Source organism: Gallus gallus, chromosome 5, assembly GCF_016699485.2.
Source record: "Gallus gallus isolate bGalGal1 chromosome 5, bGalGal1.mat.broiler.GRCg7b, whole genome shotgun sequence".
Classification (NCBI taxonomy): domain Eukaryota; kingdom Metazoa; phylum Chordata; class Aves; order Galliformes; family Phasianidae; genus Gallus; species Gallus gallus.
This window is the reverse complement of record NC_052536.1, coordinates 9,381,182-9,408,869: the sequence shown is the minus strand read 5'-3', so window position 1 is coordinate 9,408,869 and position 27,688 is coordinate 9,381,182. Positions and strand designations below refer to the sequence as shown.

At 44.8% G+C, this 27,688-nt stretch overlaps 3 protein-coding genes and 2 non-coding genes across 30 annotated transcripts in view; all 5 read right to left on the bottom strand.

Moving 5' to 3' along the window:
• Nucleotides 1-1,320, bottom strand: part of TRIM66 (tripartite motif containing 66) — a 45,087-nt gene extending 43,767 nt beyond the window's left edge. The window contains exon 1 of the mRNA XM_015286483.4: nt 646-1,320. The gene's annotated coding sequence lies outside the window, so the exon portion shown is untranslated. The remainder of the gene's footprint in view (nt 1-645) is intronic.
• Nucleotides 1,144-4,156, bottom strand: RPL27A (ribosomal protein L27a). Its single transcript, NM_001277663.2, has 5 exons — nt 4,128-4,156; nt 3,786-3,849; nt 3,429-3,504; nt 2,449-2,623; nt 1,144-1,320 (listed from the first exon to the last, which is right to left on the bottom strand). Exons 1-5 carry the CDS (start codon nt 4,128-4,130, stop codon nt 1,192-1,194), a joined length of 447 nt encoding a protein of 148 aa, NP_001264592.1. The 5' UTR covers nt 4,131-4,156; the 3' UTR covers nt 1,144-1,191.
• Nucleotides 1,911-2,042, bottom strand: LOC112532590. Its single transcript, XR_003075531.1, has one exon. It is a non-coding gene; the product is annotated as a small nucleolar RNA SNORA3/SNORA45 family (small nucleolar RNA).
• Nucleotides 2,949-3,080, bottom strand: LOC112532601. The gene has a single exon (XR_003075542.1). It is a non-coding gene; the product is annotated as a small nucleolar RNA SNORA3/SNORA45 family (small nucleolar RNA).
• A 1,285-nt stretch (nt 4,157-5,441) lies between the features above and the next one.
• The window catches only part of DENND2B (DENN domain containing 2B), a 150,661-nt gene continuing 128,414 nt past the window's right edge, over nt 5,442-27,688 (bottom strand). For all 26 annotated transcript variants that reach the window (XM_046941985.1, XM_046941986.1, XM_015286487.4 and 23 more), the window contains 8 exons: nt 25,909-26,049; nt 23,359-23,507; nt 10,132-10,309; nt 9,144-9,185; nt 8,078-8,189; nt 6,892-7,131; nt 6,666-6,752; nt 5,442-6,280 (listed from right to left, as the gene is read on the bottom strand). In XM_046941985.1, coding sequence (XP_046797941.1) covers nt 6,246-6,280; nt 6,666-6,752; nt 6,892-7,131; nt 8,078-8,189; nt 9,144-9,185; nt 10,132-10,309; nt 23,359-23,507; nt 25,909-26,049 — 984 coding nt within the window. In that variant the 3' untranslated portion in view covers nt 5,442-6,245. The remainder of the gene's footprint in view (nt 6,281-6,665; nt 6,753-6,891; nt 7,132-8,077; nt 8,190-9,143; nt 9,186-10,131; nt 10,310-23,358; nt 23,508-25,908; nt 26,050-27,688) is intronic.

Below are 27,688 nucleotides of genomic sequence, written 5' to 3'. Positions count from 1 at the left end.
AATGCAGCTTCTTGGCTCGCACCATCTTCATTTCTTGCAAGCACCATTGCTAAGATGACAAATCAGATCCTACAGAAGCATGCAATGCCTGCATTAAGAAGCTGAGGTCTTAGACTATCATGTTTAGTCAAAGAAACCGCAAGCCAGGACTAAAGCACAAACGCAGAGAACCACTGCAAACACAAGACCAGATACTGGGATATGCTGTACCACCATGAAGACCAGACAAGTGGCTAAATGAGTAGAAGCAGGTTCCATACTCTTTTAGTTTATGCTTTGTCCTAACACAAGAAACTACATAGAAGCATTTTGGTAGGATGGAGAAGGATGATGGTGAGAAAAAGGGTTAAGTTTCCTTCTGAGACAGGAATGCAGACCAGTAGCCAGGCAGCTACATTACCAGTGGCCCATGGGAGACATGAGGTCCAGCAGCAGAGGACCTGATGCAAATGAAGCTACTGCACGTGGAGAGAGCTGGGGGAAGCAGCTGGCAGCAGTCTCACCTGGAAGGCAAAGGGCCTGGCTTTTGGGTCATCAGCCCAAATAAGGGGAAACAAGTTTTCTCCTTACCCATCAACACGTAAGGGCTCAAATTGCAAACATTTGATGACCTTCCAGAGAAATACGAGGCATGAATTTACTCACATTCACAGAAACAGGTGGTAGAAGCAGTGAAGTTGCAATTTACTCAGGCCTCTTGTCTTCTGAACATTCTCCAGACATTCTAGACTATTTAGGAGATACATGTGAGAAACAGGCTCTAGAGTAATCGGGCAGCAAAACCAGCCCAAGCCTCCATGTGAAGGACCACGCCTGACAGCCATGCCACCCTGAGGCACCATGGCCCCAAGCTTGCGTCCAGCAGCTGCCCAACTGAGGGAGAGTGGGTTGTGACACCTCCTTAAAGCAGGGGAAGTCTGGCAGAAAGAACAGCCAAAGTACATTGCTACTTTGTGAAGATAACATAGGAGGAACTTCAGGTGCCAAATGCTGGCACCGTAACCAGGCAGTTTCCAATCACCGTAAGCATCAGTCAAACAACTACACAAAACAGCCAGAAATAACTACAAGGACAAGACTTAGTGTGAACAGCATAGGACAAGCCAAAAAAAAAAAAGTCAGAGAATTCTATAAATCAACACATTTTACACATTGGTCTTTATTCAAAAAGTTGAAATAAAACAAAGGCCTTTATGCCACAAGCACACAGGCACCACCAACTTCTTTGATCTTCTCCTCTGCTCTTCTACTGAAGAACTTGGCTTTCACAATTACAGGCTGCTTGGGCAGCTTGCCCTTGCCCAGGACTTTGTAGTAACCCTAGGAAGATTAAAGAAAAACAACGAAAAAGACAACAACATTTAGTGTTTGCAATCAACTTCCAGGCCCTTCCATTCTGTCTTTTAGCACACACAAATAAAAACCAGGACTATGATCATCACTGTGACCTCATTCCTCATCCATCTCTTAATATAAGACGGGTAAAAGTTGCTAAAATATATCCTGCATGAGTTAGCACAGTTGCATTTGTTCAGAGAAGTAGAAACTATGAGGTGATTACGCTTCTTCAGCAATTTAGAACATTTGAAGCTGTTATCTTCCCAAAACCACATACAGAAAACGCTGCCGAGTCCTGTAAAGGAGTTGCCAACCATTTCCCACTTTTCCAAAGGACAGCTGCCTGCACTGCTACAGCTAACTACTACCCAATCACATCCGGCCTATGCTCTTTACATCATCTCTCTGCTGGAACCCCCTCATTCCACTCCTGGCCTTTGCATTAAAAGGACAACGGTGGCATAAGACCTGTTAATATTACAGCCTTTAAAGTCACAGCTTGTTAGAAGTGGCTCAACTGGCCAACAAAGAGGCATCTGAAGACGCAGAGCATACCTACTTGACAAGGTAGTTACTGTCACTGATTTGGTGGCTGACTGAGATATGAGGTATCGCAGCCAGTGAATGAGGATCAGAAGTTTATATCTGAGAACGATAGCACACCAGAACAACAGAACATGTAAAGATGTGACTCTATTCTCAGTATTAGAAAATGGCTTTCTGTAAGTGAGAGCAGCACTATCATGTTTTTATACGTGCTTTTGGTAATTAAGCAACCTACTACCACCTTTCAAAACAAGGGCAGTCGTTCTTATCTTAACACCATAAGCACTAGTTTACCTACTGATATGCTAAGATACACAATTGTGTTCCAGGTTTACAAATCATAGAATCTTACAATCATAGAGTGGCCTGGGTTGAAAAGGACTACAACGATCATCAAGTTTCAACCCCCCTGATACGTGCAGGGCCGCCAACCACTACCCAGGCTGCCCAGAATATTAAGGCACTGCAATTTATTTGCATTTTACCATTTTAGTCAGAGACACAAAGCTAAGTTACGCATTAAATGAGCAGGAACTGCAGACTTGGATCTGAGCAGACACTTACTGAGCGCACAACATCGATGACTGGGGCCAGTCCAGCCTGGTTTTTTGCATAATTGAGTCTTGTCTGTTCAGTTACAAGGGTCCACAGTTTATCCAAGTTGACAGTGGGACAGAACTTTTGGTTCCTCTTCAAGTGATAGTGCCTCATGCCTACTTTTCCAAAGTAGCCAGGGTGACTGTGAAAGAAAATACGTTTCTTGTTACATCACACTTTTAATTCACCCCGAATAGGTAGGATTTTAACACTGAAATAAGGACCTTTACTTCCTCAGAGTAATCAAAAAACTTCAAAAAATTATTTCACTTTTGCAGTATACGTGTAGTATTCAACTGTAATAATCACTGCCATCCAAAGCAAGGGAAAAACTTTTTTGAGTGTTTCTCATCCCTTGAACTCCCAATTTAATCCTCCCCATGGTGAGAGGCCCACTCCCGTATTTCCCTGGCGAAATCAGCTCAGTGAATCCAGGCAAGACTGCACTGCATGAGGAGCTCCACAGCTCCTGTCACTAATCTGGTGACTGACCGAGACAGGAGTGGTCACAGCCAGTGAATATAGATTAGTGGTTACTATTCGAGTACTCTAGCACATCGGGACAACAGGCACTGTCCAGACGTGACTCTAGTCTCGGCATTAAGACAATGACCCTCACCCCCTATGGTAGGCAACTAAACAGCAGTTTTGATTTATGGAACATTTCCAATTCATCTAACACTTCGTGTGTGCATCTGTTAGCAGGACAGCATTGTAACCAGCAAGTCTGGTCAGATTTACTGAGTTTTGCAACATGCCTAATTTAAGAAAGGCCTTTGAGTTTAGATAAAATGAGGACATGAATTGATGGCAGCTGTAAAGGCACAGTTTGTGTTAGGAAAAAAAAGACACAAGGGATTGTGAGTTCCATGGTTCACATATTAAATGTTGTTTCTACTTCAGAAAGGTGCATTTTTTGCTAGTACAAAGTTAAAACGTTAGCTTACTATTTATCAAAGTTAATCCTGTGATGGTGCATACCACCAGCATTACCACGGCCTCCAGGATGCTTCCTGTGTTTGCCTAAAAAGAAAAATTCAGTTTGTTACACCAAGAATACGAAACACCATGCTTGAACTCAGGGCCACAATTAAGTGCCAACTTCAGCTCATTACTCTGATGTCCACAGTCCTCCGCATACACCAGACCACTTACCCGCATGTTTAAAAAGCCACCCAGCCCCGCTATCAGGCTGTACGTACCCAGCTCACCCCGCAGAACCCGGTACCCGTAGGAGAGCCCCACTCCCTCAATCCCCACGCCCGCACGGAGGCGGCTCATCCGCATCGGCAGCCCCCACTCACCGATGCGGCCGTGCCCGTGGCTGACGTGTCCCCTCAGCTTCCTGGTCTTCCGCAGTCTGGAAGGCTGCGAGGGAGCGAGAGCGGCGGTGAGCAGCGCGGCCGTGCTCGGAACGAGGGAGCCCCACCCGCCCGGCGGCCGCACGCTCAGGCGCCATGGAGGCCCGGGCACGCCGGCGGAAGGCCCGAGCAGCCTCACCTCGCCGCCCTCCCCATTTCACCCCCTCCCGCCCCACTCCATCCCGAGCAGGCCACGGGCAAGGAAAAGCCCCGCTCATCCCACCCCCTTCCCGGCCACATCCCTCAGCGAGGGGCGGCAAGAGGAGGCAGCCCGGCTGCACCCACCATCTTGTCAGCGTGCGCGATGGCAGAGAAAGAGCGCCGCGCTCGCGAGACCTGGGGAAGACACGGCCGAGAACGGCCAGCCCTCGCGAGACTTTGCAGAGGCTCCCGCAGCCGGCGTGGAGTCTCGCGAGATCGGCAAGGGCGACGCTTGCTAGCGCCCGCGCTGAAATGGGCGGCAGTTCCGCCCTGTGTGTGTGTCGGGGGGGGGGAAGAGAGGAGGGGGCTTGAGGAGAGCTATTCCCGAGGTGGGGAGTGGATAGCGCTTGTGTTAACATTGAACGTGGCATTTTACATTGCACGTTTATTTGATGTACACTTTCAAAGCATTGAATCATAGAATCATGGAATGGCCTGGGTTGAAAAGGACCATAATGATGATCCAGTTTCAACCCCCTGCTATGTGCAGGGTCGCCAACCAGCAGACCAGGCTGCCCAGAGCCACATCCAGCCTGGCCTTGAATGCCTCCAGGGATGGGGCATCCACAGCCTCCTTGGGCAACCTGTTCCAGTGTTTCACCACCCTCTGGGTGAAAAACTTCCTCCTAATATCTAAGCTTAACCTCCCCTGTCTCGGCTTAAAACCATTCCCCCCTTGTCCTATCGCTATCACTGGTGTATATTTGAGTGTGAGGGAGGCAAGGAAAAAAGGAAACGGCTTCACCTTTTCAGTGAATAAACCCTCGCTTTTGCTCTATGAGGCTGATAGCAAACCAGAACCACTGTCAGGTTTGGAATTGCGCGAGCCTCAAAGCCAGAAGGGGGAAATGACGCTGCACATGAAGAAAAATACAGTGTGCTTTTCATCTTTCCATGCTCTAACTGCAATGGACACCAAAGAGCAGCAGGCTGTATGGAAGGCAGCTGATAGCTCATCAGAAATTCAAGCAACCCCCCTCCCACCCCAGCTGTTCTTCTGCTCAGGTCATTGAACCAAGGCAGTACCAAAGCAGTCTGAAAATACCACCGTGTAATCACGGATTCATAGAATCGTGGAAGGACCACTAAGATCATCTCACCCAGCCAGCAGCCCGCCCCCACCATGCCCACTCACCACAGCCCTCTGTGCCACAGCTCCACGGCACCTCCAGAGATGGCAACCCCACCTTTAGGAGGTCTAGGAGCAGTAAGATACGTACAAAGCCAGAAAGGGATCTCTGCTGACCCACTTGAAGAAAAACTGTTTAAAGAGATGTTTCTGTAAGGATAAAATTAACGCCTCGGTAATATAAAATGCCTTAGCTCTAGCTAAAAACGTTAAGTAAAATTAAAAACACTTTATGTCACAAAATAGCAAACTTACTGAAAGACAGATTTGTAACAACCATTTTGTATTTTAATTGCAAATTCACATTCACAAGTTCCTCTGCTTCTGTACCCACAAAGCATCAGAAGTACACAAAGACTATAAAACAGGTATATTTACACGGTTTATTGGGAACCATACATACATACATGAGGAAAGGACGTACTGTACCTACACGTTGCAGCTTGCATGTCAAAGAATGGAGCTCTCCTCACAGTTAGCAGTCTTAGTGCAGAATGGATTACAAGGAGTTTACTGACCAGCGTTCAAACCAAGTGGAAGCTTTGTATTGTGAACCAAGTACCTTATTATCAAGTTACTTTCTTATTTCGTTTTTAAAATTAATGAGAAAGAAAAGTAGGAAAAAAACCATACCAACTCCGCCACACGAAGCCAGCCCTCGCACACACAACCTCTGCCATGGACCCGCAGGTCCATTTGTTACCGCAGTACTCAGGCATCAGTGTAGTTCTCACAAACATCCCCTGAAGTCAGTGGTTCTGCTGAGAGCTGCATGCAGTCAGCTACTCACCTTTGCACCAAGCATAACTTGACTCATACTAAGAAAGCACCTGTTATTCTCAGGAATATACAAATATTTACCACAGTTTTCTTTGCTCCTTACAAAATCAGTTACAAAAGCTTACAGCACGGTATTTACAAATTCCATCCAAATGATGCTCTGTAACAGCGCGGGCAATCACTCAAAGCTGCAGTCGGCTTCCTTCACCCTCCCACATCAAGGTGTGCAGCTGCAGGTGTCCCAAGCACAGTGCCATACGTAGTCTTTGGGTTGGTGGTTCAGCAGAAAGGGATCAGTTCTTCTTGTGGAGGAACTTCATTTTATTTCCTAAAGAAAATGCACCACCGGTCACTTTTTCACATACTGGGAAAGCCAACTGCAATCAAAGGTTACTTAATGGGTGGGTGTAATTTGCAGTGCGATTGTTTAACACCAGTAGGGAGAGCCAACTAACACCATACTTAGTAATCAACGTTTTTTTTTCCCTTCAATTATGTTTGGAAATGAAACGTTTGGAATTGGAAATGAAATGAAAACGTTTCACAAAGACCACGATGAAGCTTGACTTTAAGTATGTTTTCATTGTATTCTTTTGAGATTTCCCACCCCATACCTACACCTCTGTTTGGGTATCTGATTGGACCTGCAAGATAAATAACACAGAAGTGACGTGAAAATTAATTCCAGAAATCCTTCTACGCAGTTTGCTCACCAAGGCCTCGCAGAAACTTGTTCACTCCACTTTGTTCCGTGTCCGGAAGCTCTTCCAAATACTGTTCAACCCTCTGCTCAAAGAGACCTACGGAAGGGGGGAGAAAGCTGAGCCGGAAAGCGCTCTGCCGAGCGGAGATCCCACCGTCCCCTTCCTCTGATGCTGCTTCCTCTCGCCGCCCCCCGGCGCTGCCCCCACCGCGGCACAGAGCCGTCTGCGCCCTTACCTTTCGCCCTGCATTTTCTCAGTTCTCTGTCCTGGATGAAACCAGCGAACATTTGGGATTCCATGAACACTTCCAAGAAGCGGCGGATGCTCTTGGAGGCCACGGATTTACGGAATGCCTCCCTTTGGAAGACACGCTCTCCTTTTTCATTCTGGGTTAGGAACAGGGAATAGTGGCCAACTGTCTCCACAAAGAACCGGATAAAAACCTCAGACACTAATCCATTCAGGGTGTTACATTCTGCAAAATAAGGCAGCAATAAGACGCCACAATCAGCTGCTGCGGCTCTCAGCACTGTCCCCCATTCCCCCTCCCCCTCCCCGGGCTGGGCACCGTCATCTAGTGGTTTACTGATGCTATGGTGATAGGAGAAAGGAGTTGTGCAGCTTCTTTGCAGCCCTATAACCGGTGTTTTGGTTACAAAACCAAAGGATCAACAAGAAATACAGGAGACAGCTCAGGAAATTAAAAACTTTGTGGGTTCAGCATCAAAATGATACCTCTTGTTTTAAGGCTGAATAACTCTTTACTCGACGAACCTCTGTGCAGTTCTGAGAATGAAAATGTTTGCTTGGGGGATAATAAACCTATACACTGAAAGCACATCCAAAAGTATATGTTGTAGAATTTAGGCTTTCACCACTACTGAGATGCTAAATAGTTTTACATATGTAAAGCAAAGATGAGTAGAAAGCAATTTTAGAAGCTGAATAGAGTCCTCCCTCATACCCATTAACCACCGGTGGTTACATTCACCATGGGCTCTTTTTATAATTGCTGGAGAGAAATGTGAATCTTCCAAAGCAATTCAGCCCCTCCAGCACTAAAACCACTTTCTGAGGTACCTCCTGCTCTCCTTGAAGATACCAAGAGCCAACAGTAGAGTCACCCCTCAGCATGTACAGTTATTCTGGATTGAATCAGAGCCACGTTAAGTACAACCTCTGTTTGATTAAAGACTTAAAACTATTCACGGAACTATGTTTCACTTACAAAGATATCAAAATAGATTGCTGATAATGTATTGCTACGTGTTGGTGCTATCAGTCCCATTCCTTGTGCATTCAGAGACTGTCTTTGATACTGCAAATTGTATCTCAGTACTGGAGTCCCATCTTTCTTTCTCCTAGGTGGAAACTAAGAATACTACCTACATGGCTGTTTATGAGTTTCCAAATGAGCTTACCATCATCTGAATCACTATCTGAGTCTTGATTTATCAGTTCATTCTTTCTCTCTAGAGCCTGCTCCAGAGCAGCTTGCAGCTTTCTAGGTAATAGTGTGTCTTCATCATCCATCTGACAGAGGAAGAAAACACCTTTAAATCACATTCATCTTGTGCAGCAACTGCAGCAATTACTTTTGCACAGTTTAAGGTTCAGAAGAAAAGCATTTTGCATCAGCTACTGTCATGCCTACATAAAGGAAATAATAATAAAACCCTGTGTGCAGCTATCATGTATTTCTAAACAGCGTTTCTTGTCACTCTTAATGAGATTGAAGCCAGAAAAGATAATCCAAAGAGCAAGGTAAAGATCTGTGTGCTTGGAATCAGCTCTTCACGTGACAGAGAGTCCAAATAGTTGTTTTGCTGAATACTCATCATGTGAAATGCAGCCACACGTACACACAGCTGCTCTAGTTGCGTTTAGATACCTTCAGTTCTTGGCAGTTGCTTTTACTTATGTCCTAGGACGTCCTATTTTCTGCGTTTTTGCCTCATTGCTTTCTTCATTTATTTAATGCTTGTTCAGCAAAAGTGAGCACACATAGGAATATTCATAGGAGTATTCAATCACGTTTTCCAGGGAACCTTACAAGAAAATTTACTCACCTATTGGTGGATACTTCTGAAGTTACCAAGTGCCACATTTCTACCTGCCTCTTCACAACCCCTCTCCCACCACACTCAGCCATTCCCCATGCTTCCTCTCTCACTCAGAGACTCCTCTTCTTTGCGATTTTTGTCCTTTTCACCTCGAACAGTGAGTTTTCTTGCCAACATGATGCTATTTTTGAATGTTATTTTGCACTACCAATACAGCTATTGGCTTCTTTAACAGCTGCAGTCCCTTCCGCATACCTGAAGACACTGGTGCTAATTTGAGGTGAAACAGAAAATGAGCTCTTTTTTGCTAGTGCCTTGCCCAGTGCTTAATTCCCATCAAACATCTGTGATTTGAAACAAGCAACATAACACAGAACTAAACAGGTTGCTAAAATACGTGACAACATTTCAAGCTGTACTTTACCTGTCTGATGAATCGATCCGATCCCAGGTTAACCATCAAAGCCTGAAGAAAGGAAACATTGTGGTGAAATACATCTTAAGAGACAGAAAACATTCATTTTTGTCTGCTTTCTAATGGAGGAGGATGGTCTGAATGGTCCCAAGCCTCAAATTCAGATCAAATTCCATGAAAACTGCTATAAAGGAGGTTACAAAAGATGACGTTCTTTCTGTAGAACTAAAGTCTGATTTAACATAGATCTGTAAATATGTACGAAAATTAAGAAAGTTGGGCAGATTTTTGTTGTTTTACACCTTAGCATGTTATGAAGTTTTGCTAATGAGTGGTTGAAAAGCATCTCAGGGAGTGGGTTAAAGAAAATGGTCTGAGGCAGCAGGGCTTCTGGAGGGCAAGGGTATGACATGCCAATGCTAATGGAGCAGTAAAGCTGCGAGAAGGAGCTGGGATGTGGGAGAGCAATGTTGGGAGCGTGGGAGGAAAACAGCATTGATTTACAAAAGCCTGAAGCACAGAGAGCCTTGCGAATGAACACAGACAGAAGAAAATCATAGGAAAATGACAGGAAAGCAGTAGGAGTAAGAAAGAAGAGCGTGGCCTTGAGGATTTTGGTGGTGTTTTGCTAGAACAACTGATGAAGTACAACTTTCCTTTGATTTCCAATACCGTGTTAGCAGTCTTAAAAATTACCCTCCCACCAAAACCCAACCAAACCAAAACAAAGCCTTAAAGGTTTTATTTTCTCTCCTGCCTATGGCTGTATGCACAACTGCCATTAGCATTAAGCAGTGACACAGCAGCTTGCATTTCATGATTTCGTCGTGCCAGGGACAACACGAACGTAAGAAATCAGAATATTGGCTCTGTACTTAATTGTTGCCCCAGTCAACATTCACTTCTTTCTGTCCTCAGGACTGAGGAGCAAGCAGCAGGCTCTCCGCAGGCCAGGCCAGCTTTAGCCCTGGCAGACAGTTCTGGTGCCAGCTCCTACCTCCTCCACAGGCAGCTCCTTCAGCTTGGGCAGAGAGCTGGAAAGCAGCCCCACCAGGAAGGGCGTAGGGCAGCACACGATGTCAATCATGGACGAGGGCAGAACAGGGATGAAGGTGTGCTGCCAGGAGAAGGGGTACAGCAGGGCCACCACGGCGTGTGAGCAGCTTGAGAGGGTGCTGAGGAGAGAGGATGTTTTCACGTCAAGCACTGACACACAAACAAGAGACAGTGAATTGAAGAAAAATGGCTAAATCAGATAAAAACGAGATAAGCAAACAATGCAAAACCAAAACAGCCAACCACACAATAATAATACATTTTGATGGGCTTTGGACCAACTGTCACGATAATGGTATTAACCCTGCCTGGAAAAGTGCTCTGAAATACCCATGAAGTTAAGGCTTCATATCGCTCATGCAAAGCGTACGGCATACACCATCCCTCCAGCTACTGAACCCAATTCCCTTTTACAGTCACACGGTTTCCAAACATTGCAAATAAAGGAGCCTCATTACTGCGCCAGTGTGAGCAGCAGGGGAATAGAGGCATGCTCTCTGTTACACAGCCTTGATTTTGGGCTGCATTACAACGTCTCCTTCTTGCAGGCGGAGGATGACAGCAATTTGGACCGTTACCCAGCCCAGCATGACCGAGCTAATTTTCTCACAGTGCAAACTTCTGCTGTGCTTAATGTAGCCACAAAGAACTATAAATAACTAATAACTTCAGAGCTGTTATTGCTTGAGAATGCTGAGGGGAAACGTCGATTTCTTCACTGCAAGTCTTACTGGAGACTTTAGGGGGCATCAGACTTCCACTGGAATAGCTCTCAGAAGCACTCCTGGTTGTGGATTATGCCAGGGGCCAGAAGAAAGGCTTTGCCTGTTTGTTCCTGTCAGTGATTAACTTTTGAAGATTGCTGAAGGGGAAAAGTGAGAATTAGAAGAGGAAGAGAGAAGTTTGGGGAGCAGTGAATGCATGCCTTTTTAGCCTGCTGTTCGCTGGTTTGTTTAATTTATTTGATACTTAATTTAAGGTCTGTCAATTACAGCGTGTTTTCATAACTTACGTAGCCTGAAACAGGTCCTGCACATAGCAGGGGGGTTGAAACTAGCTGATCATTATGGTCCTTTTCAACCCAAGCCATTCTATGATCCATGAAAAATCAGAAAATTGGAGAAATACATCATTTTAGAGCATGCAGGGTGCTGCCATTGACTCATGCTTTGGTCCTACGAGTGTGGGTGACAGCAAACATAATGCTGTGCTTCAGAAGAGCTGTGGGGTGCAGTGCAGGCTCCCAGCACGATTCTCAAGCTCGCTTTAATGATGCTGTGGCATTTTTAACTGCAACCATTTCGGTCTTCTTACATGACTAACTAAAAAAAGAGCCATGTTGAGCTAAAAGCAGGAAGACAAACATTCTCCTAACGTTTGGTTAGTATTTTAATCCTTTCTATAGAATGCCCTTTTGTAACTTGCTGCTTTACACGCAGTGCCGTGACGTAAATCAGCCCCTGCATCCTCTCTGAGCACTATTCCCACGCCAGGGGAGGACACTGGGTTCTCCTTCAGAGCTCTCCTGGGGGGTGGATGGGGCCAGGAGCAGCTGAGCACAGCACGTGGCAGCACCCTGCTCCATGGCATCCTGTGGGTCACGCCACTGCCCTTGTCAGCTCCTCCCGTGCGTGGTAGGGCTCTGCCCATCCGTTTGCCAAAATTCAGCCTCAGAAAACGGTTTCCTTTGAGACATCTCAGGCTGACCACGCAGAAAACACTCACTGTGAGCCCCAGGGCCCCAGGACATCATACTCCTGTCCCTTGTGCCGAGGCTGGGAAGCCCGGAAGACCCATGGAACCAAATTCTTACATGTACAAAGCATCTGTGTACATCTGTGTATATTCTTATGTGTACAAAGCATTCTTCCACAGCTAGAAGGATTCCCAATTAGAAAGGATACACATAGAATTATAGAATCGTTACGGTTGGAAAAGACCAGTAAGATCCCCTAGTCCAACCATCCACCTACCACCAGTACTGCCCATTAAAGCTTATCCTTAAGTACAACATCTACCCTTTCCTTCAACACTTTCAGGGTTGGTGATCACCACTTTCCTGGGCAACATGTTCCAATGACTCACCGCTCTTCCTGAGAAGAAAGTCTTCCTAATACACAGTCTGAACCTCCCCCACCACACTTTGAGGCCATTCCCTCTTGTCCTATTGCTAGAGAAGAGGCTAACCTCCTTGTCAATATACTCTCATAGAATCATGGAATGGCCAGGGTTGAAAAGGACCACAATGATCATCTAGTTTCAACCCCCCTGCCACGTGCAGGCTCACCAACCAGCAGACCAGGCTGCCCAGAGCCACATCCAGCCTGGCCTTGAATGCATCCAGAGATGGGGCATCCACAGCCTCCTTGGGCAACCTGTTCCAGTGCGTCACCACCCGCTGGGTGAAAAACTTCCTCCTAATATCTAAGCTAAACTTCCCCTGTCTCAGCTTAAAACCATTCCCCCTTGGCCTATCACTATCCACCCAATCTCCCACTTCAGTGTGAGGTTTTAACATTCTGTAAGGTCACCTTCAGAAATGACGGCCTTAAGGGAACTTGAAATCTCTGCCATACAGTTCCAATCCTCTCCAAAGTGTATCATTCATGAAAAACGTATTCAGTAAATGAAAATAAAAATAAAGCCCTAACCTGGAAACAAGTCCACTCCACTTTTTCCTTTGAAGCTGTGCAACACACGCGCTGTCCCAACTGTTCTTGTTAATGAGAAATATGAGGTAAATAAGATGGTTTATTTTCTCCAAGGTGTGTGAAGCACACAAAGTAAAGCAACAGAATGATCACAGAATATTTTCAGAATAGTCTCATCTTTAATAGACCAAGGCAGTTTTGATGCTGATGAAAGTACTGACATGATGTCGTACAGCATTATTAATGCATGCCTATCAGTAACAATAGAAAATTAGAGACATTTTTCCTTTACAACTTCAGAACCCGATGAATATTTTCAGATATACAACAGCTATGTCAGCATCAAAGCAGCTACTGAAGAAACTGAAGAATGTGGTACCACTGCATCTTCCCCGCTCAAAGTTGACTTCTCCTCCTCTGTGGTATTTTGCTTTACAAATCATTTTCCCATGGTAGCACACAGTTTTCCTTGCTGCATGCTTGGCTGTGGAGACCCACTCAGGCCAAGAGCTGAGGTACAAGAGCTTCAGACATGGCCATTACTCAGCTGAATTGTGGGGACTACTAGTGGATATGGTTAGCACCCATATCAAAAGCAAATTAACTTGACTCAACTTTGACCACTAATAGAATAAAGGTAATTAACGTCTGGATCAGTTCAACAAATATCCCTAAATCTGGGCTATTTAAAAAAGTAATCATCAATATATGACCATAGAACAATCACCATATTCTCAGAAACACAGCTGCTGTTGGACAGCAAACGGATGCTGTGCTGGCTGCAGGGAGCGCTGCCAGTGCCAATGCCAGTTCTGGATGTGCCTGCTTCAAAAGACCAGGGCTCTTTGTGTGCTGCAAGTCATCAACTCTCACTAAATATTAAAGTCATATTCAGTCATATATACTACTCACGCTAGAAATATTCCACACATACCTTTGACAACTCTCTTTCTTTTATTCTAGCAGCCAAAGACTATATTCCTTCCTACTCCTCCATCCACCACGTACAGTTCCTCAGAGACCTGAGGGAGCCTCACACCCTGAGCATCTCCTAAATCTATGACTGCAGTGCCTCCATTGGTCGGACCAGACCCTACTCTCATGCATCTTGACAGTTGTTTTGGCACTTGCATTGATGAGGGGCAGGAGAGAAGAGCCCTGTCTCCTCCTCTTCCTCTCCCGTGGGACAAGCAAGCTTACTGCTCCAGAAGCAGAGGGGAAACCATCCCTTCCACGTGAGGCCAAGCCACACAGCAGCTCCATTACCACAGGGCTGGGCCAGCTCTAGGAAGATGCTCTGAACCATGAACCATTTCTCCATTTCTTCAAATGGAGAAATGAATTTAAAAATGTAAATTCACTAGGAAGTCTTTCTTCTGCCTGTGTACAACCTTTTCATGCTTCTCATTTCTTCCTGCTGACTTAATTACGTTACTCTGTGCATATTTGCTGAACTCTTTCATCTGCTATTGTAGCGTGTGCATGATCCAACCCACAGTTGGCCGAGTTGCCTTCCTGACCCACACCTCCCCATCTGCCTGGGAGAGCTTCCTCCCTTCTATGACTGGAGCCTGGAGGCCTTGTCCTCCTCAGGTGTAACACCTCAACACAGGTGGGTGTTGCACACCCACGTGTCTTGTGACAGGTCACGGCAGTGCTTTTCTGTGGTAGCTGCTGTCCTTGGGCCATCGATGAGCCCCATGGCAAAACCATCCATCCTGATGCTTCCCTCCTACACCTCTCAACACCTCCCCAGACCTTGGCTTAACTCCAGCCTCTGAGAGAGGGCGAAGTCTGCAACAGCTCTGCAATGGTCTGAGAGGTTTGCGGAGAACTCTGTAAAAAAGAAGGCCAAGAATTTGGCCGGGCTCCTTCACCACACACAGACTGTAGAGGCAGAGGACAAAGCAAAAAGCTGGAAAGGCACTGCATAAGGAGAACATGGCAGTGACAACTGTAGCAGATTGCTGCACTTTGGATGACAGATGAGCTGTGGGATTCCTGTCGCTGGGCAGGCAGCCTTGGGAGCAGAACGGTACTGCACCAGATGCAACGCACAGCTGAACGCTGGAAAATGAACTGTTTCAGTGGATAGGACTAAACAACAGCAGCACTGGATAAGCCCAAGGAATAGCATCAGAGGCGAGGCATAAATCAAAACACATCCGAATCATGAGGGACAGTCTCCATATTGCAGCATTTTTGCTTCTAAAGGAAACCCTTGAAGATCTGTGGGCTGCCTGAAGTGCTGGGTGATGACAGGGAGATGTTACTGCTTTCTTTCTGCTCCCCAGCGTGGCTGCTTTGCTCCAGTACACCCCGTGGCCCCCAGAACCCTTGTTCTGCAGCTGCATGCACTGGAGTCTGTGGATCCTGCTTCACTCCCGGGGCTGTTGTGTTTGAGGCCCTGCGTTTCAGCAGCCCATCAAACAGGCCTGGCATGGACACAGTTCAGAAGAATTCAAGAACAAGATACAGCAGTGCAGGAAATTTCCAGTTTTCTAACTTGGGTGAAATGGTGAGGCACGCTACACATGCAAAATTATTACTGCTTGAACCTCATTTACCCAATCCAGGCTGTTTCAAAGGGGGGGGGGAAAGAGTGGGATTTCCCCTCTTCTGACTCAAACCAAATGAAGTGTTTTTGCAGCTTTTTAGCTAGATCTGCCCCATTAACGTTTCAAAACAACATCATGTGCTGTAGCTGCAGAAGAGAATGTGGTGATGGAGCAATGTGGCTGAGTGGCTGTGGCCATGAAAAAATGCCCCGAGTCAGGAATGGATACGTGCAAACAAGGCACAGTGAACAAAAGCTTCATTCAGAGGCACAGCGTCAGATACAGGGGGCGATGGGGGGGCACGACAGAAGATGACTGCAGGAAGTGTATGGGACAACCTTCTGGCCAGGGAAAACATGAAGCAAGAAATACTTTTGTGCTTGTAACTCAATACTGAAGCCAAGCTGAAATAGAAACGTTTGAGAAGTGACGCTGTCACAGGTAACACAGTGCTTACCGGAGATTAAAGGATGTCTCTACGTGTTCATGTGTAAGGCCTGCAATTACCGAGGGGCCAGGAGATCTGTCTGTTCATAGCACTGCTTCCTTCTGCTTGGCACTGTGTTCATATGATCAGGATTCAAAGTTTAACTTGTTGTCACTGACATTTTTAACCCCGTGCATCTGCCTCTGGATGACACTTTGCTTTCCTATTTCAGGCAAAGTGATACAGAACCATGAAATAACTGAGGCCGGAAGGGACCTCAAGAGGACAACTGATCCAACCCACGGGCCTGATGTTAGGTCAGGTGGTGCCCAGGAACAACGCCAGATTCAAACAAAGTACTTGGGCACAAGGTTCAGCCTTAATTTACTTTCATTGTACTGAAACAAAGCCTTAAATACCTTTTATTTTTTCCACTTGTGTTTTCATCACAAGTACACACGCAAGACGGGACAGCTGCTTTGAACCAGCAGTACCTGACTGCTATGGAAAGAGAGCTGTGTGAATGGTTGTACAGTTGCTTCTCTTTGTCAGCAAGGCATGTTTCAGCATCTGAGATTTGAATATTCTGTGCCTGTCTAGAAGCCCTTCAGGGATAAAGCAAGCTACAGAGAATCCTTCAAGCCTTTATATGGTGCTTTGGAAGGAGGCACTGTAATTTCTGAATGAGTCAATGCATTTTAATTTTAATTTATTATTAATGCGTTTATTAACTCTTAATGGTTTAATTTAACTTCAGTTAAATAATTAGATTCTCCTCCAGACAGAGAATTCCCCATGGAGCAACCCCCTTACAAAGGGCCCAGCCCCCAAAGTGGTACATGGGGACGAGGACATTCCTGCTGCAGCCATGGCAGCTCTCTTGCTGCCTGACATGGCTCTGTGCCTGTGGGAAGCACTGTTCAGAGGGAGCTTAGAGCAGCTCTTGTCAGGTCGGGTACAGGTGTCTGTTGCTAAGTCTGACCTTTCTCTAGAATAATCAATGAGATATTTAAAATGAGATCCGTTTGCACCTATTACGTGGAAAGTTGAGTGTGTATTGCTTGTAAAAGCCAGAGTATTGGCTTTTTCTCCCTCCCCAAGGTTGGTGGTTGAGTCAGCATCCCCGGATGTGTTTAAAATGGTTTAAAAACGGACATGATTTAGTGGAGGGTTGTTAGAGTTAGGGTAGCATGGTCAGGTTGTGGTTGGACTTAATGATCTTTAAGGTCTTTTCCAACCTGAGCAATTCTATGATTCTGTGATTAAGACAGACTTAGCAGGTACATTTTGTTTCTCAGGCTATCACAGCTCTCCCACTGTCATTGCAGAATCTGAATGCCAGATTGGTACCTCTCCAAGTGGTACAAAATGTAAATACCTCTTAAGAAAGAAGAAGACAGTGCAAAAATTCTCTCTCAAAAGTCTTTAGAGATACCTTTGCTAGTTACCTTGAACCACCAATTTCACATCACAACACTTCCTATTCTAGCACTTAGATGGTAAGACAAGGCACTGTGCATCTTGCAGGACCGGGCTGCCTACAAGCATCCTACGCAAAGAAGACTGCAACAGAGAAAGAAAGCAGAATACTGAGCAATTGGAGCTACATCAAGACAAATAATCACATGCTTTATGAAGGGTTTAAGAGTTTTGAGACCTTTTAAGTATGCATGCTTCTATTTAGTGGTATTTCATTAGTACTAGCAGACAGGGAAAAATCAGTCTCACAAAAGGCAAGTGATTGCAGAGAAGGTAGCAGAGAATCAGATTGTGGAGGATGCTTCTTGATATAAAAGATGAAGGCAGCTGCAGGTTACTGTCCCTTAAGTAAAGCAGGAGTGGTCTGTAAGTTCTCAAACACTTTCAAAGGGGGGGCAATCCAGCTCTCACTGGAGGAAATGGAAAATCTCCCAAGTTACTTATATCAGAAATTGATCTTCTTGCTGTAGGATAAACTCTTCATATTGGGCATGATTACATACGGGGTAATCATACAAGTGCCGATTCCTTTCACTGCAGGAATTAGTGAAAGAGATTTCCTAGCTTGTGTTCAGCATGTCAGACAGCACAATAATCCTGACCTCTTCAGAAAGCACTCAATGATCTTTGGATAAAACATCCTAGAAGAAATGACAGTCATTCACACTCCTCCTGGCTTCAGATAGAAGATCTACAATCTATTGCACATTCCAGCAGGTTTGGTAAGATTGCATCTCTAAATATCTCTTCGATGCACAGTGGATAATGGGGGAAAAACTTCTGCTTGAGACAAAGAGTTGAACTTCTAGCTCAAAAAAGGGCTGTGCCAGATGTGACCAAACGAATACACAGCTGGATCTTCTGCACCCCGTCCTAAGAAAAGGTACAGATCAGATGGAGATTGGACACAGTAAACTCTCCCTCAAAAAAAGAAAAGGTTTCTGGCAAGCATTTGCTGTCAAATTCACTTCACTGCTTTTTGTGGAGTTTTGTTGTGATATGGGAAGTAAAAGGAAATCTTTATCACTGGCCAAAGTTCACCATCTGTTTGCTGAGCACACTTTCCCTCTTTGTCTCCACACGTGTTTTTACCTTTTAACCTGCAGGCTGGCAGACTTTACAAGTTCTATGATATAGCAGCTACTGGAAAGGAGCAGCAAGCACATGAGCCTAGAAAGGCCTCACTACCATGATTAGCTTGTGAGCATTGTATCCTACTTCTATCACATGATAACAAGAAGACATAGGGAATGAGCCTCCACCTTAACCTGCCCAACATTTTAGCTACTCTTTCTTTTCCATTTGACCTCACTACAGAGCTGAGAAATAATAGTTTACTCTTACTGCTAAGTCAACGTTGCCACATCTCCTATTTGAATTTGCACAACTTGAGCTACAAGATCAAAAGCATCTCCAGGATTTCTAGGTAGGCACTGGGAGACTGCGACCAGGCTGCCCTGTAACTGCTCAACGGGTGCTTCCTAGTGTGAGCTCGTGGCTTCCAAGACAACAGATTCAAACAGGAGGACAAACATCAGTACTCTGAGCATAACAAGGACAGTGCTAAACCATCTCCGGCCGTGAGATTGTGAAAATACCATTGTTTGTTCTGAAAGCCTTTGAGCTTGTGTACAAGTACACTCTGCTCCATTTCTGCTCCTCGGAGTTAACAGAGACATGCCTGTGGGGTTACTTCCTGCAAGTATTTACATATTTATGCTTCTGATCTGAATTAGTCAGTTCTTTCTGTCTGGAGCCTGACCTTAGGTCAGGTCTGAGACCTGCCTGAACTTTCCAGTTGCGCTGGAATAGATTCCTCCTGGAAGTCCCCAGTATTTCAGGAAGGGACGCAGAGGTTTTTATCCTTAAAGGCTGTTGAGTCCTCCCACCTTATAGGTGCCTAGCTCCTTTCCACAACAGTGCCTCCTGGCTTTGTGGGGTGAGTGCTGCAGAGGAGGGCTGTCTGGGGCTGTGGCCCACCAGGTGACAGACTGCTGGTCTGTGTCACACCAGGTCACCCCATATGGTCCAGGGGATGAGAGCAGGCAGAGGGACAGAGAAACAGGAAATCTCCTCTGGGAAAGATGGAGTCAGCTGCAGTCATCCCTAAGGGAGGAAGATACTGATGTGCAGAGCCTGAAGCTGCACTGAAGCTCAGCGTCACAATATCCATCGTTGCCTTATCTTTGTCCACTCAAACCTCTCTGGCACATGTGTAAAACTTGTGGGTTTATTTATGGACTGCCTGAGACACTGTAAACTCACCTGGCTCACACCAGCTTGAAGTGTACGCAGCCCAGCCCTTTGCCCAGCCCCAGCTCCCTGCCCTGCTCCTGACCCAGCAAGAGAATTCCCACTGCAGCCAGGCTGAGGGCCTGCAAAATGAATAATCCCTACTGTTCCTGAGCTGGCACAGCCTTCTGGGTGAAGGAGGGCATGGCCTGGGGCAGGAACTAACAAGGGAAGCCGGAGAACAGACTGCCTTAACCTGGCAATGCTAACATAAATGCATGGCCCACCTTTTCCGTACGGTACATTTTTGACCTCACCTATATGATTTGGGAGCATAAAACCCATGCCTTTCTACAGCAACTTTCCTTGAGGCTCACATTCATTCATCACTGTGAAGTAGCTGAAATATCTTGGGAAAAAAAAAAATAATGACAACAATAAGAACTTGCTTTGTCTTTTGCAAGAGCATGGACTCTACAGACACCTTTCACAGCCCCTGCAGCTTTCCACTGAAAGAAATACTTCTGGATTTCAATCCACAGTAAATGTCTCATCCAGACACTCATGCTAATCTATGTATAAAAAATGAGATTATAACAAAGGGATGCTGAGATGTCCAAGCCCTTCCTTACCCTCCATTCAGGCATTCAGGAGAAAAGCCAACAGACCTGTTCTCACAGGCACAGATACCCTACCCAGCAGCAAACATGCCTGCAGTTGTTTCCCCCGGCACAAAACTAAAACAAGCAGAGAAACGTTTTTTTCCTCCAGTGTTTGTGTTCTATTTACTTTCTGTTGCTACCTTCGTGCCTGCAGTAACACGAATGTCCACTGCACCCAGGAAGCCCCTGATTTTGCATCTGCTGCCTCGCTTTGTAAACCCCAAAGGACTGCAGTAGAGAAACTCTCCCTTTGCAGCTGGCAGCACCGTGGGATTGTCCAGGGTTGGGGTGATCAGGCAGAGTACAACAGGCAGGAACATAAACAGAGGCTCCCAGCTGGGACAGGGATTGGAAATGTGGTGGGACATACATCTCAGCTGGGATTTATTCACCCAGTTTCAAGTAGAAAAAATAATACACAAGCAGCCCATTGAGGAAAACGAGTCAACAAACCCAACTAACTACACAACTAACCAAGGCTAACTCACAGGCTTGTCAGTCAAACCTTACTGTTGTTTCCTCATTTCTGCTACCATCACTTTCTGTATTGGAAGATGGCAACCTCTTCTCAGTACAGATTAAGGACTCGAAGTTTTCACACCCTGGGCAGCACAAGAACCATAAATAACAAGTTACTGAATGAATCTCACTTCACTAGGCATGACTTTCTGAAACTTGTATAATGTGTGAAGTCATTTATTGCTTGGAGACCCGTTAACTGGGCAGCCATAAAAACCCATTGCATCTCATTGTTTGAAGCCCAAACTCCATCATTTATTTCTAAGCTGCTTTTTTGGGTACATGCAGAAATCAAACCCTTGTAAAATCTTTTTAATTTCCTGCTCTGGTACTTTGGGCCCACAGACCGGACCTGAAGATATTTCACTTCTTTTTTTTTTTTCCACATTACTGGTAAACTCCTTCAGTTTCAGCCATGATGCCCATAAACAAAATTCACGTCAGACAAGCCAAGGGTTCCAAGATAGACAGTTATTAGCTCAAGGCCAGAGTGTTTCATTTTAGACTTCATCCCCATTTAAACCATGAAAACCTCAGTAAGTATTGAATTTAAATCCACTTCTTACTGTCGTTTTCTCTGGGCCTTTGTCAAAGGACTCGTTATTAGTTTCTGTTTTACTCTTAGAGCCCTGCTCTATATCAAGTATAACTGTGCACGTGCACAGAGCAAGAAACAGTCTCTGTCCTGGAGCATTTAGGATCCCAAACAGACCAAACGAAAATAAGGAAAGGAAAGTAAGGCAGGAGCTGTATTTCTGGCATGTGCCACACAGCAGGTGGGAGGGTTCAGAAGGAGAGCTCGGGATTCCCAAGGCTTAATCTTACCTACCTTACCTACCAGGGCAGATTATGTCATACTCTTTTTAGAGGAAACAAAACAAAGTGTATAATAAAGGCTGCGTGGCTTCTGTCCCTTACAGGAGCAACCATAAGACCTCGTAAGCCTCATCTCAGCAACATGACTGTTTTCCAAACCAAGATGCCACAAGTGTGTCAAAGTAGGTTTAATAGTTGTTTCTTTTCTCTGAACAGTGCTGAGAAATATTGAAGTATTAGAGGACATCAGTGAGATCAGCAGTCCCAGAGAAACTCCAGGGAATGGCTGCTCTCTGTTCCCTGGGCAGCAAGCCTTCCCCACAGCCAAGATCAAGGCTCAGGGTACTTGGCCAACCAGGATGACATTGCCAAGGAGCAACTAGGAACTCTGAAGCAGTGCAACAGTTGGCAGCAGCATAGTACAATCCTCATTTCCTCTGTAATTAAGCATTTAGTAGGAAAGTATTCAGAAGAAGTACATCAGAGTATTTTCAAAAGCCACCTGCCCCAGTGTTCCTGGTATGACTCACATAACTTCTAGGGTACTGCAGAAACCCTGATCTAACTCCACAGTTCTCAACAGGAGTTTATAGGAAATTAAGTCATTCTCAATAGTCATTCAAACTAAGGGTTACTGACAAGGAAAGGGATGAAATAAAATGTTCTTGTTGTTCTAGACAACAAAAAGGACTACTAAGGAAATAACTTTATAACCTGAGAAAAGTCTGCAGCTTTAAGGAATTCTCCCCTAAAGGTTGTAAAGCTTTTACTATGCAAAGTATTTTTGCTATTATATACACTGGCGGCCACTAAGTGCAGCTATTATTTCTGGCGGTCATTCAGAGAAGGTCAGGACAGATAAAGTGTTTAACAGAGGTTGTTTGGGTAGATCCATCTGTGTTTTTAACAACGCATACTGTCTACTGTGTCCTTTTAAAAGATACTCGATTTTTTCTGAATCTAATAAATTACAGTCCTTCCTTTTATTTGCCATGCTTTATTATTTGTCACGCTACAGCAAAGAAAGTCTCCTTTACAATGCCCACATTTTCCCACAAAGATTATACACGAGCACCCAAAAAAGGGCTGATTCTTTGCTGAAGGGTAGAGGCGCAGCCTACACAGAGCTCCCATTTGCTTGGTAAGGGCCCCATGGAGCCATGACCTGGTCCCTCTCCCTCCTTACACCATGGGGTGAGCGCATGCCTCAGAGGGAACAAGGAGGGGAGGTTGCAACCATGGGGCAAGGAAACAAGATGTTGAAAGGCCGTAGCAAGGAGCCCAAGATGGTGTCTCAGAAAGAAAACATTTTCAGGTTGTGTGAGCACCTAAATAAAGTAGCCTAACTAGTTGGGAAGGAGTGTATTAGCATTCTTAATGCTCAACACTGCATGGTTTGGTAGTGCAGAATTTCAAACCTAGCCCCATCACAAACTCTCTGCACTGCACAGAGCAAACCAAGCAACTCTCAGCATCACATCGGGTGCACGGTATGGCTGAAGCTCTCTAGTGAGGATCTCTGATACTGTTTACAAGTACTTTGTTTCAAAACAGAAATGAAATATCGCTAGGACTATGTTGCTTTGAAGCACATAATTGTTGACTATGAAGCAGAGAAGTGTTGATATCCCCACTGTACAGGCAGAGTTAGAAAGCATCACCTACAAAACACGTTCCCCACCTGATGGAAATAACTTGTGCTGAAGTAAACTTATTTAAACCTTGCAGCGAGAGGATCCTCACATTCAATAGTCATTCTAGATATATGTTAAAGCTTTTTGTACTGGGAAACAGCACTGTGATTCAGGTCCCTGTGCCACTTACCTGAGTTTGTCTGCTACAAAAATCACGCGCCGCTCCAAGAGGAGAGAAGCGAAGATCCTGATGATCTGACGCACACTGAGGCACTTGAAAAGGCATTCGAAGTCCACGTGTTCCAGACGCGAGTCCATGGGCCGCCGCAGCTCAATGACCTGAACACGTTCAACAAGTATCAGTCAGTGTCACTGGTCAGGTCTGACAGCCCCAGGGGCACGCAGCACCCTGGCCCAGGCATGCCTGCTGAGGGGACAAGAAGAGCAAACCCCATCCCTTTTGGAAACTGAGGCACACATCTCCAGAGAAACAGTGCACTACACAAGTCCACTGTCACGTCACGTTCTTCCCAGAATATAGACATGCATTAAATCTGCTATCATTTCCTAGGGAAGTGTAATTCTGCCTTCTAAGCACTCTCTCAGAAATGTAAAGCTTGGCTCAGTTGACAGAATGAAGTAAGTAACAAATTGAAAAAACTAGAACTGGAAGCTTGCAGGGCTAAACAGTCATAAAGACCAAGTATATTTGGTATCAACTTGGCTTGCAATTCAAATTCACATCTAGATGGGAGCCAGGGACTGAACTTCGTGCATCGTGCAAAGTTTAATCCCAATTTACTTCATTTTTCCTCCTTTATAACACACAAGTCACTAGCTGGTGCTTAATCCTTTTGTTGTTGTCACAAACACATGTACATACCTGTATATGTATATGTATATATATACATACATACTTAACTGGGAGTCAGGACAAGGTCTTAGATGGTGACTTGTGACATCCCTTTGAAGTCTAATTGTCAGACTTCATCCATGACCTCGGGCCCTCTCCTTCCTTTTCTCAAATGCATTTTGCTTGATTCCTTTATTACATCTTCCTTTTATTCTGCAATTGACATGCTCAGTTGTGGAACTTGTAGGCAGAGGACAGAAAAGAGATAGAAAAATATAATGAAGAAGAGAGTATGAGAGGAATAAAAATATGAAGTGCGAGACAGAAAATGATGAACTACTGAGGAAACTGAGGAAACAGAAAGGAAAAGGGAAAAGCTGACCAACTAAAAGCTGTGTTGAAATCTTTGTAGACGTATCAACAGGAGCACATATACATCTCCTTCTTTCCATATGTCCAAAAACCACCATCATGTTAATGATTTAAAACTCCTTTATGTTTTCATGCGCATGAGACCGCATTCCACTGTATTGGGCTTAAAGTTGAGTAGCCCTCACGAAATTCCTCACAGACACACTGTTTCAGGATATGAACAGCAGCAAGACCACAGGATACCAAACACAAAACGAGTTCCTGCCAGTTAAGTTGTAATACTGTTTGTGTTTGAGAGGCCCACTTCCATTCCTTAGCGCTGGGGCTGGAATCAAACCATATTTAAGTGCCCAATCACGAGGAGCTAATTTTGCTGCAAAACTTCCAACACTAATATCTCGCTGGGGTGTAGGATGCAATGCAAGTTGCAGCAGCTTTAGATGCCATAGATGTTTTCTGTTATTTGGCAAAGCCTTCTGCTTCAGTCTGCTCTTCACAAAGAAATATACTGTCTACTTCCCAATTAATCATCATCTTTGTTTAGGCCAGAGGAGCCACAATGGAAGGACAAGATTCTGTTCCTAATTAAGACAGCGCATTCCATTTAAATAACGAGTTTGTACTAGCATAACACAGTGTAAAGCTCAGCCAGAAGAGTTGTTTGTTTGTTTGAAATCATCTCAATATTATTCTCCGGGTGAGTTCAGATGCTTGAGCAGAGGACAGAGAAGTTGGTCATCACAGTTCCCAGATACATTCGCATCACAAAGGCATTATCAGATCTCACTGCTGCTATGCCAAGCAGCCTCTCCATTTTCCTTTGCTTCTCCAGAAGAAAATGCATGTGACTTACAAATGCTCAGCAAGTCACTTCTACAAGGCACCCCTCGCATTTCATCCCAAGTGACATTATAGGTCTACTCCATTACACTTGGAGAAGATACGGTTCGATGTAAGAAATAGCACTGTAGAGCTAACCCTAGGAGTTGTAAAATAACCATAAAAGAATTTTCTTGCTTTTGCTAAGCGGGACAAATTCTCTTCCCACCTGCAGTGAATAATTACCCTCTACAGTTGCTCACCTGAATGGAGCTACTGCATAGTAACATCAGGACACGTAGAGTATAGAAGGACATGCCAAATATCTAGTAAGCCTCAAGTTAAAAGAAACTTTAAGCAAAGCACCAGCAGTGCCATTTTCCATAAGGTCTATGTTTTATAATGCTAGGTTTCTACCGACTTGAGACAGTTTAAAAAAAATTAATGATGTTTGCAACAACAAGGCAACGTATTAAAAGTTATGAAATAACAAATACTTATCCATAAATTGGTGTATAATAATCAGCAGGAACTAGCATTAACATATCAACACTGTAGCAGCTCCTGCACGTCTCATTTTAAGCACCATCCCATATGACTTGCACTATCTGTACCTCCTGTTTTACTTTTGGTGTTTGCTATAGGCACGATGAGGGTGAAGGCTTTGGTTCTTAATGTTTCCTGTTATTTTTTTACCTCGTTGCCAGCTCCAGGCAGAAAGGTTTTGACTTTGATTGTCTTTCCAGGTGCAGGAAAAGGAGATTCCATCAAACTCCTCATAAATGGATAAACCAAAGCAGCAGATATGCCCCTTCTCCTCTCAACTTCATCCAGGATCTAATCCATTAGTAAGACATAAGGGAGAAAAGAGAGAGAACAGGTCAGCACCACATACGCTTCTGAAACATCTTCTGACCCACATATGCCTAAACACACAGCAGATCTAAGTTTAACTTTCCTTTTCCATACATTTCTGCAATGCCATTAAAACCACAGTATTTGATCCTACAGTAAGAGTGACTCATCTTCCAGTTACAATATGAACTCCTTCCATGCATGCAGTTAAACAAAGAGACAAGGAAGAAACAACAAACCTGCAAAGCTGAAGGAAGTTCAGGCATGGCAAAATGGGACCTATATTGTTGGGATTTGACCCGAACAACAGCGTGAGCTGAAGAAGGGAAAGATCAACACAAACCCCACAATCACAGGCTAAGTGAGTGTCAAATCTCAGTTGTGAGCCTGAGGTTTGCATTAGGGAGCTCATTTTTTTCCACTGTGAACGATTGGGCAGGAAAAAGCCAGACTGGCAAGAAAAGCACCCCCAACATGCTATGATGCCATCAGGGCTCCACCAGGAGAGAGCTGTAGGTCCAGGCCTCAGCCACGATGACAGCAGTCACTTTGCAGTCTGCGCCAAGCTGGAGCCAGCTGTGAGCAGCTTCACGAAGCATGCCCAGCTGTTTACACTGGCTGCCTGCACTGAGGTCGTTTTCTGTTTAACTTGATGCTGGGCTGGCAATCCAGTTCTGAAATGAGCAGATGGAACTTCTCACAGATAGAAAGGACCATTATTTTCTTCTCCTTTTGGTCACATGGAACAGCATAATTTAGATCACAGCTAAGCTTTCCCACATTAGACAGACCATATAGATGATAAACCTAAAGAAGACAAGAAAGCAAGCTTCAAAGCAGTTAGTGGTTTGACCTGAAAGGCTGATCTCCTAACCACCACTCGAGACCAAAAGGCTATGTATGTGTTAGTGGATCTGAGCCAGGCATTTTCCCTTGTTTCTCTTGGAAATGCTTTTTTCACTGAAACAGAACATTAAAATATATTTAATCACAAGCTGGTGACTTACAACGATAGCTAATGACACCAAATGCCAACAGAAGCATTCACTGGTACATAGTTTCTCCTTCCTCTTCGCTGCACACTGAAGACTGAACTATAAAGCAAAGCTGTAATCCTTGTCTGCAGAAGTGGCAGATAACCACTAGCTTATAACCGACTAGGTCTGGAAGTAAAGACATCCATGCTTCTCAAGTCTATCTTAGCAGTAGGTATCATAGCAGTGAACATAAAAGGATTCAAGGAAGATGAAAATAATGCAAGTTATCCAAACCAGCATGATAAATATTTTAAAACAAAGAACTCATTTTGCTTCCCTGATAAATAATACCAAGGTTCAGTATCTTGTGGTCTTTCATCAGTCACATTTTTTCTGTACGATTACTGTTCCTTGTTTTGACTAACATTGCAGAGGGCACCATCACTGAATTGTGCCATTAGGACAGCCCAGGTTTCCCTCTGAAGAAAGAGACTGATTCAGTTTTCAAGAACTGCCTCCATCCACATCTGTCTCCAAAAACAATGAAGAAGCTGAGACTTGAACTCTTCCTCCTTCCTTTAGAAGCTGTTTCATCCAAAACCTTTCCAGCCGCGTTGCTTGGAGTTTGTGCTTAAAATCTGTGC

Excerpts from the sequence above, each read along its gene's own strand:
- RPL27A (NM_001277663.2), bottom strand. Across the intron at positions 3,505-3,785 it reads CCACGGGCACGGCCGCATCG|GCAAACACAGGAAGCATCCT; the intron begins GTGAGTGGGGGC and ends TTTTCTTTTTAG. Across the intron at positions 1,321-2,448 it reads TCATCGATGTTGTGCGCTCA|GGTTACTACAAAGTCCTGGG; the intron begins GTAAGTGTCTGC and ends TAATCTTCCTAG.